Source organism: Meles meles, chromosome 12, assembly GCF_922984935.1.
Source record: "Meles meles chromosome 12, mMelMel3.1 paternal haplotype, whole genome shotgun sequence".
NCBI lineage: Eukaryota > Metazoa > Chordata > Mammalia > Carnivora > Mustelidae > Meles > Meles meles.
Genome location: NC_060077.1, coordinates 11,714,563 through 11,723,686, shown reverse-complemented (window position 1 = coordinate 11,723,686; position 9,124 = coordinate 11,714,563). Strand labels below are relative to the sequence as shown.

Below are 9,124 nucleotides of genomic sequence, written 5' to 3'. Positions count from 1 at the left end.
CCCCCACCCCGGCTCTCTCTAGTGCATTCTGCACAGAATGAGAAACCAGTGAGTTTAAGATGCAAATCAAGTACGCCATCCTTCTGCGAACTCCTCACCACTGTAACATCTTCTGCAGACAATTCAGGTCTCACCTGTCACCTCCTGACCAAAGGATTTAAAAGCAGTGCTCTGCTCCAACCCTCCTCCATTCGGTATCTTCGCATTCCTTACCACTTTCCGAAATTACCTCGCGTTTAGTTTAAGGTTGGTGTCTCTCACGAGAGTGTAAGCCTGAGTAAGTCAAGGCCAGGGTTGCTCCGGGTCAGGCCTGTCCACGTTAGCGTTCAGGCACACATTAGGGGTTCGATGCACGCTGAATCCGCGAGGTCGGGTTATTGCTTATATCCGGTGTGCCGCGCGGGGGTGGGGCGGTAGCGAGGCACAAAAGGGAGTGGAGGTGAATCAGCCCCGGGCCCGGAGGCCGGAGGGAGCGCCGCGGGGCAGCCTCTCCGCGGACCCGCGGGGAGGTGGCAGGTTCGCCTCCCGTGCCCCGCCCCGCGCTCGCCCATTGGCGGCCGCGCCAGAGGCGGGGAGAGGTCGCGGTTGCAGTGACCCCCACCGCGTACTCCAGCCCTAGCTGCGCCACCCTGCCGCGGGACACACATAGTCTTGCGCGCCCGCTCCTTTTGCAGCATGTTGCGCGCCGCTGCGCTCGCCGCCGCGGGCCTCGGGCCCCGCCTGGGCTGCCGTCTCCTGTCGGCCGCCGCCACCGAGGCGGTGCCGGCCCCCAATCAGCAGCCTGAAGTCTTCTACAACCAGGTGAGGCCGCCGGCCCCGGGGCTTTGTTCTCTTGGGGAGAAGGAGCCCGCCGAGTGGGAAGGCCCTGGGGTTTTGGGGGCCCCATTTTACCCAGTTGGGGCTTGAGAGGTTTGCTGCGTTTGGGCTTTACGCACACCCTAGCCTTCCTTCTGGAGAGGATTTTGGCCCCTTCACCAACTCTCACCGCCCCGGTTCCATTCTCCGGCTGTAACTTGGGTCGCTTATTTTTTCTTGTCTCTCCCTCCCCCGCCCCGCCCCCGTCTGTTTTCCTGCGCCCACTCTCGGGGCTCCAATCTCCGCCCCTCGGCCTCTTAGTCTCTGCAGTGTCTGCACAGGGATTTATTTCCTCATCGCCCGCCCAGACGACGTTTCCATCAAAGTCCGTCTTAGCGGGAGCTTTTCTTTTTATTGGCCATTTCTTATTCCTTCATTCTTGGCCACGTCCAAGCAAGTCCAGAAGGAAAAACGAGAAAAGGAGGGGACCTTCTCTGAAGTTCACCCATTCGCTAAGGAAAAGGCCAAGGTCCCTCGGCCCGAAGCGCTCACGTCCACTCCGGGGAATGGGGAAAGGGTTATGGGACCTTCGCCTCCGGGGTGTCATCCAAATGGTGTCGGCGCCCTCCAAGGAGCTGGTTTTCTTCCAGCAAACCAAAAAGGGGCTTTCCAGGATAATACCGATACCCAGAGGCCAATTTCTTGCTCGGAATACTCTCTTTTTAGATCTTTGAGTTTGGGTAAAGTGCTGGAATTCCCAGAGCAGGAAGTCATTGTGAAAAGAGTTCGTTTTGTATGTGCAACAAACCGTCCTTCTGTGAGCTTCAGATTTCTCTTTCTGTAAAGAGGGAAGTGGGTGAGAGGGTGAGCAACGGGCCTCTTACTTTTGGTGAACTGTTACAGCAATATCAGCTATCCTCTGTGCACCTGCCACCATTCTGTTTTGTCAGTTTCATCCTTACAACAGCCCAGTGAGGTGGGCACTGTGATCATCTCCATTTTATAGATGAGCAGCCTGAGTTACAGAGAGATTTCGGAAGTTGCCTGAAGATCAAAGCCACTGGCAAAGTTGGGGTTCACATCTAGACTCCCAAGGAAAAGCCTTTAACTAGAATGTTCCGTGCTACTACTGATGCAACTCGGGGTTGGAATAGAGGGGTCACTGCTGATTTAGGACGCCATACAGCTGATCCCTGGCCGACTACTTTCAGCAGTGGACCTGCTTCTCTGGCCCAGAGCGGGGCTGCAAATCTGCGCACAGGTGGTGGGGAAAGGCACATCTCTGTGATTGTAAGGAGTGTTACAAATGGTCACTTGCAAGGGAATAAAAACAAGATAAAATGCCCTTTGCTTAACCCAAGCCCCAAAGGCAGCAGCTCTTGTTCTTTTGGTAGGCTGCTTAATGAGGAGTTCATGGTCGGAAGATTGAACATCAGAAAGATCACACAGAAATATCCTTAAGGGAAAGGTGCCAGCACCCCAGGCCTTTGTGGACACAAGATCTAATTATTATCTTCCTCCTCTGTGGTCACATGGAGGTGAGGAAATGTCATTCAGACGCACGTGTGCGTGGGTCTTGTAGATAGCGTGAGTCCTGCTCTCCAGACTTAGTCTGGGGATGTAAGTTGGAAAGGAGTGCAGTCTCCCTGCAGCTTCTTTCCTTTGTCACATTTGAGATCATAAAAGTAACAGTTGTTCACTGTAAAATTACAGAGTACAATAACATTTCCCCATCTCCCACTGCACACCTCCAAAGAGCACTGTTAACAGGGAGGTCTGTGATCTTGCATTTTCTTTGTGTGCATGTGAGCAGACATGCACTGTTTTTTTTGTTTTTGTTTTTGTTTTTTTGCATAAATGAGATACTTGCACCTACTGTTCCGAAGCCCTGTCTCATTGAACAGTGTATCTGAGTTATCCTCCTCAGCACATTCATATCTTTTTTTATTCTTCCCAAGGTTGCAGGGCATCCCATCATGTTGGAACTGGCTCTTAAAGTTCCTTGGGCTCTTCTCCGTGTTGCATTGTTGCTAACCCTGCTGGCAAGCATGACAAAGCCAAATCTGAATATTTTGAGTCTCTAAGAGCCAGGGGCTCCATTACAAATCAGATCGTATTCCTGCACATTTCCCAGGGTGTTTCTGAGTCCTTGAATTTCAATGAACTGGTCTGGAGTTAAGATTCCCAAAAAGGAGCTTGTCCAGGAGGCTTTGAAGTTGCTTCTGCAGGCTAGGTTTTCTTGCCAAGGGCCTTTGCAGGGGTGTGTGGGCTTTTGAGGGAATGTCACACTTCAGGCTTGTGGGGTCTCTCCTGCCTCCTCTCAATCCAAAAGAGGTTCAGGGGGTGGTTTGGTCCACCTTCCTGGGGTCCTCTTGCCTCTACTTGTCTTGGGTGAGGCTACAGGGTAGGGTAAACTTACTGGTTGGGTTAGGAAGATTTCAGAACACGTTCTCCATCCCCCACTCACAAACACGGACCTGTAGGGGGAGGGCCAAGCTTCTTGAAGATCAACAGTTCTTATCCTTGGCGATTTCAGAGACACTCCTCTGTCAACAAACTGATTTTCATTTTTCATTCTGTTTTCCTTTCCTGATTTGGAGAGTAATCAAAATCTGGAAAGACAACTAAAAGGAAAACCCAAGGGACAGTGGCTTCAGCAAATAACCTCCCTGGATAGAGTGTGACAGTTACTTTCATCTTCGACATCACCGATTCATGTTGGTTGATTATAAGTACCCCAAGTTAAGCCCTGCTGATTTTAGACGCTCCTGAAGTTAAGCCCCACTGGTTTTTCAAAGCCAGGTATTACGGGGACTGTCTTCCCGATGTGATTGCCAGTGCCTGGTGCCTAGTGTAGGGTCTGATCTCTTGTATGCTTCTCCGTGTTTGTGGTGGCCCTCCCCTTTGTCTTGCCAGGGGTTTGGTTTCCAAATATGTCTCTAGCCCTCCTACCCTTCCAGTGTGGCCTCCTGTCTAAGATGAACTGTGGAAGGTCTGTTCTGCCAGTCCTCAGGGGTTTTCAGAGGCAGTTGCATAGATGTAGCTGTTACCTTGGAATGTCTGTGGGACAGGGTGAGCTCAGGATCCTCCCACTCTGCCATCTTCCAGACTCCCTGTGTTGGTTGATAATAATTATGAAGACCAGAATATTGTTAGATACCATGTTGCCCTCCGGACTCAGACCGCCTGCCACTCGCTGGAGTTGACTTGGGCAGGTTCATTCATTCCACAGATATTATAGTTGTAATTTGTTTCCTGAAGGGGGTGAGCTAGGTCCTGGTAAACTTGAATTTGGGGTGAGTTAAATTTGGGTCTCTGTTCCTAGTTTTTTGACCACAGCACTCAGGAACTAAAGAGAGAACTGACAAAAAGGAAATTAGGAAAGGATCTCCCTGTATAGAATTTTGTGGTTACAATATTAATACGTCCTCAGTACGAAAAGACAAGTATTATGGAAGTCTGTGAGGTGGAAACTCACTGGAAATATATGTAGGCATGCACAGATGTTCATTGCCGAGTGGTTTACATTAGCAAAGACCCAGGAAGCCAGCTTGCCGTCCATAGGGAAATAGAATGGTGCTGTGGTTAGAGGAAGGAGTAATTCAGTGCGAGCAGTAGTTACAGGAATTAGCTGGAGCTGTATGAGTCGTGGGTCTGAAAAAACTGTGTGTCAAGGGAGGAAAGGGTCTGGGATTCTGCAGATATAAAACTTACTGAACTACCCAAACAGACTTTTACACTGACTGTGAGTAGACTTGTAAGGGATATGCACATTGGTGTGAGGGTTGGGGGAGGGGTGCTGCATGGAGAATCTCTTTGTAGGTAGTGGTTAAAGGGAACTTTGGCTTTAGTTAAAATGTTTTACCTCATTAAAGCTAAGTTACCTGTAAACAGATATAAAAAGAAAAAAGAAAGTGACAGGTCTCTGTTATCCCACACCTGCAGATAATCACTGCTAACAGTATATACAGAAGGGAAATTTGATTTTCCTTGCTTTCCTGGGGAGATTCTTACATAATGAGGCACAACTTATGTTGGGTTAAGCAGTGGTTTCAAGTGTTTGGGTTGAATGAGTCAAGTGAAATATCTCCCTCCACACTGACCATACTGGTTTTATGGCTTGGAAATAATAGATTCAGGTGACCCAGAAAATCAGAGGAGTTCACCAGGCCTTCCTTGGTACCTCTGCTGCTGCTGCTTCTTCTTTTTTTTTTTTTTTAAATTTAAAGATTTTATTTATTTATTTGACACAGAGAGAGAGATCACTAGGAGGCAGAGAGGCAGGCAGAGAGAGAGGGGGAAGCAGGCTCCCTGCTGAGCAGAGAGCCCGATGTGGGGCTCCATCCCAGGACCCTGAGATCTTGACCTGAGCCGAAGGCAGAGGCTTAACCCACTGAGCCACCCAGGCACCCCGGTACCTCTGCTTCTAACAATAATTATATTATAAATGAACACAAATGCCTTTCATTACCTCCCGCCTCTCCGGAATCTGTGCATCTGTGGCAACACACAGAGTTACAAGCGACGGGGCTCTAAGGTTTGTGGTGTTGAGGTCAGGTGGCGAGGACAGTTGTGTGTGCTGTGGACATGTGTACAGATCCCCTGATCAAATAAATTGTAATTATGGTCACTTAAGGTCTGTCAGTCCCCGTGCTGAGGATGTATAACTACATTTTCACCTTTTATCCCTCCAGCAACTGTATGAAGCAGGTATTGTAGCTGTTACAGATACGGGGAGCTGAGGCTCAGGCAGGGCACATTAACATTAAGTAGTAAGTTTGAAACCAGGGTTCAACTCTGATGTCCATGTCCTTAGCCACATTCTGTGGTACCTCATGACCAGGCCCTATGGTCAAAAAAGGATGTCAGCGTTTTTTGTTTAAAAGATGTATTTATTGGGACAGTTGGGTGGCTCAGTCAGTTAAGCATCTGCCTTCGGCTCAGGTTATGATCCCGGGGTTCTGGGATGGAGTCCCACATCTGAAGAGAGGAGCCTGCTTCTCCCTCTGCCTGCTTGTGCATGTGCTCTCTGACAAATACATAAATAAATATCTTAAAAAAAAAAAAAAGATGTATTTACTTGAGAGAGAGGTGGGGGAAGGGCAGAGAATTAACAGACTCCCCATTGAGCACAGAGTCCAGTTTAATAGTCCTGAGATCATGATCTCAGGTAAAGAGTCAGAGCTCAACAGAGCCACCCAGGCACCCGAAGGATATAAATATTTAGATTACTCAATATTTGGATTACTGAACTTACACATTTGCTATCAGATGGAAGGAGCCGTGTTTGTGTTCACATGTCTATTCGTAGACCCTAGGCGTGGAGATCAGAAATATGATTGCTGCTCAGTAAATATTTATTGAAGGCGATGAATGGAAACTATGTTTATAATTTTGTGTTCTAGTAGCAAGGAATAGGAACACAGTATTTCCACTCAGAAGGGGAATGTGAATAAGAATGTGAAAACATGCAGGGAGGGCTAAAATTATCCAAGGGAAGTGATTGCAGCAAGATAGAGGTTGCCATGTCATGAGCCCAGAGAACGTCAACAGACTGAGGGCGTGACTGCTTGGCAGACAGTCCGCAGTAGAAACCCCCCGTCCCACCACTGTCCTGTGGTGAATGTGGTGAAAAAGATCCAGGAATGCAGGATAAAATGCCCTGGGAGCTGAGGAGAGGAGGCAGGGGCTTGGGTCAGGTGCCAGAATGTTGGTACCAGAGCAAGCCTGGGGGAGGTGGCTGTCCTTGACCTTGTCACCAAACTAACCCCGAAGTTTCAGATATGTGAACGTGTGTGGCATTCAGTGTTTTTCTTGAACTTAGCTCCTCAGAATCTAGTTTCTACTGGACACAAGTTATCTAACTGCTGTTGAAAAAGCAGATGCCAGCAAGAGTCTGCCCCATTTCCTCCCTCACCCTTGGGGAAAGGAACATACTGTAGGGACATAGATTTCCTAGGTAACAGACCCTCAGTTCTTTCATGCATCAAAGCCCGAATTAAAACCTTCCAAAATGCAGGGGTGCCTGGGTGGCTCAGTGGATTAAGCCACTGCCTTCGGCTCGGGTCATGGTCTCACGGTCCTGGGATCGAGCCCCGCATCGGGCTCTCTGCTCTGCAGGGAGCCTGCTTCCTCCTCTCACTCTGCCTGCCTCTCTGCCTACTGGTGATCTCTCTCTCTGTCAAATAAATAAATAAAATCTTTAAAAAAAAAAAAAAAAACAAAACAAAACAAAAAACCTTCCAAAATGCATCCCGTCTGTTACATTGGAGCTGCTGAACACCACCAGACCTGTTCTTGGAGACCTTGCCTAGATGACGACTGTCCAGTGTCTTGGGGTTGGGGGTGGCACTGAAATGTCACTCCGTCCTCGCCTTGGTCAGGCCTCCTCCCTGGGGTCCCCAGCTTCTGGGGGCACCGACACACCACCCAGGTTTCTGGAGGCAGCCCAAGGATCCTGTTTCCCTCTAACTCAGCAGTTCTAATTTTTATAGGGTCATTGGTTCCAGGTTTGCAAAGACGCATGTCCAAGGCTGTTTGCTGCAGCAGCACCGTCAGGAATGGTGAAATTCATCCTGAAAGCACACGTGTGGGAAATGCTAACATAAACTCTGGTCTGTTCATACTGAGGACTGCTGGGTTGCTTAAAATAATGGGGTGATCTGCTTGTGAAATAATGTTCCATATTATTTGCTATATAAGAAAAATCGCTACTGAGAAAAGCAAGTGAAGAAATTAGAAAGTCGATGATCCCTACTCAGAGCAGAAGCTCCCGCCTCTGTCCCGTTCCCTGCGTACCCCAGCGCCAGCACAGCTCCCTGCACACAGCAGGTCTGGGATCCAGAGCCCCCTTCTCCTGTCCCTCACCCTTACTCTGCAATCACGGGGCCCTTTGGGTTCCTCCTGTCCCCAAACTCTTCCTTCAGGTCTCCTGTCGGGTGTCATCTGACTCCCTGGCCTGTTCCTCACTGTTGGCTGTTTGTTTGTGCCTCTCGCTTTGTTGGTCTGCTTACTGATTGCCTCTCTCCTCCTCAGGACTTGAGCTCAGGGAGCCAGGACTTTGCTTTTTCACTCAGTGCCCAGCATGGACATGGCACTCTGTTAAAACTGATGGATTGCGTGGATGAGTGAGTCCAACTTGTCCAAAATGAAGGGAGACATGTTTCTTAAAATATGGAGGAAATACAGCATGTCGATGGAAAAGCTCTAAGAGTTTTGCCCGCAGTCCAGATTCTGAGCGTTAGCTCCTGATGTTGCTAGGTGGTCTCTAGGATAGCCCTCTGCATGTTGCTCTGCCTCTAGAAACTTGAGTTTGGAAGTGTGAGCTGGGAAAACTACCACCCACAGTGACTGACTTAAGCCTGTTTAGGAAGTGAAGCTTTGGGTTTCGGGCCAAGAGGTTACGAAGCATTTGACTTGATACCAGCAGTTGTGTTTACTTAAGTGAATGCAGTGAAACTCTCCTCGCTTGAAGGAGAACTTTGGCCGAGGTTCAGAGTGAGAACAGTTCCTGCGCTGCTCCCCATCCCTGACGGAGGGTGGGTCGGGGAGACCACTGAACGCTGGCTCTAGGAGCAGAGAAATGGGAACTCAAAACAAGGAAGATTCTAGGTTCCTATCAGGCACATTCAGGCTTATTTTTATCAGTGAGAAAGAAGGGTGGATTGTTAAAAATTCAACAATGGCGATGACCCAGCAAGTTCAAGGCTTTGAAAGGCAAATGGGTGCCAGGGAACCCGTCTTCCCACTTCCCACCTAGTGTAAGATCAGGGCAGTGGTGTGGGCCCGGCGCAGGGAGGAAGGGGTGAGGCCTGGGGGTTCGGCTGACTGGCCTGCTTGCCTGCTTCATACTTCTGATCTTTGCAAAATAACAATCAAAACTTTTTCAGGACAAACTAATTCCGTATGCCCTGGTACAGGGAATAACACAGGCAGAGGTATACGGATCTGCCTGGCTTTTGCTCCGAAAAATCTTTGGCCTGAGAGAGCCACAGGATCCAGAGTTTTGTCATAATTATAGTGACTGCTGTGTAAGAGCCACTGTGTGCAGAGTCCTGGCTCGGGAGCTTTATACCCCTTGTTACATTTAATCCTCACATCAGCCCCAGACAGATTCTGCCCAGGGACTGGTGAAGCATCTGGAAGTGCAGGGATTGGCCACAGCTGGTGAGGGGTAGAGGTGAGCTTCCAGTCCAGGTGTGTGTGGCTTAGAGGTTGGTCCTTTTTACACCCCCCAGAATAAAACCCTTAAATCAGACCTGCACTTGGGCAGTACGTAAACCATGGAGATGGAGATTAGGAAACAAGAGTTCTCACCGCCTTGAAGGCA

At 49.1% G+C, this 9,124-nt stretch overlaps 1 protein-coding gene across 1 annotated transcript in view; it reads left to right on the top strand.

Moving 5' to 3' along the window:
- The first annotated feature begins 572 nt into the window (after nucleotides 1–572).
- ALDH2 (aldehyde dehydrogenase 2 family member) overlaps nucleotides 573–9,124 on the top strand; it is a 31,463-nt gene continuing 22,911 nt past the window's right edge. Inside the window, exon 1 of the mRNA XM_046024453.1 lies at nucleotides 573–801. Within this exon, the coding sequence (XP_045880409.1) occupies nucleotides 676–801 (126 nt within the window). The 5' untranslated portion in view covers nucleotides 573–675. The remainder of the gene's footprint in view (nucleotides 802–9,124) is intronic.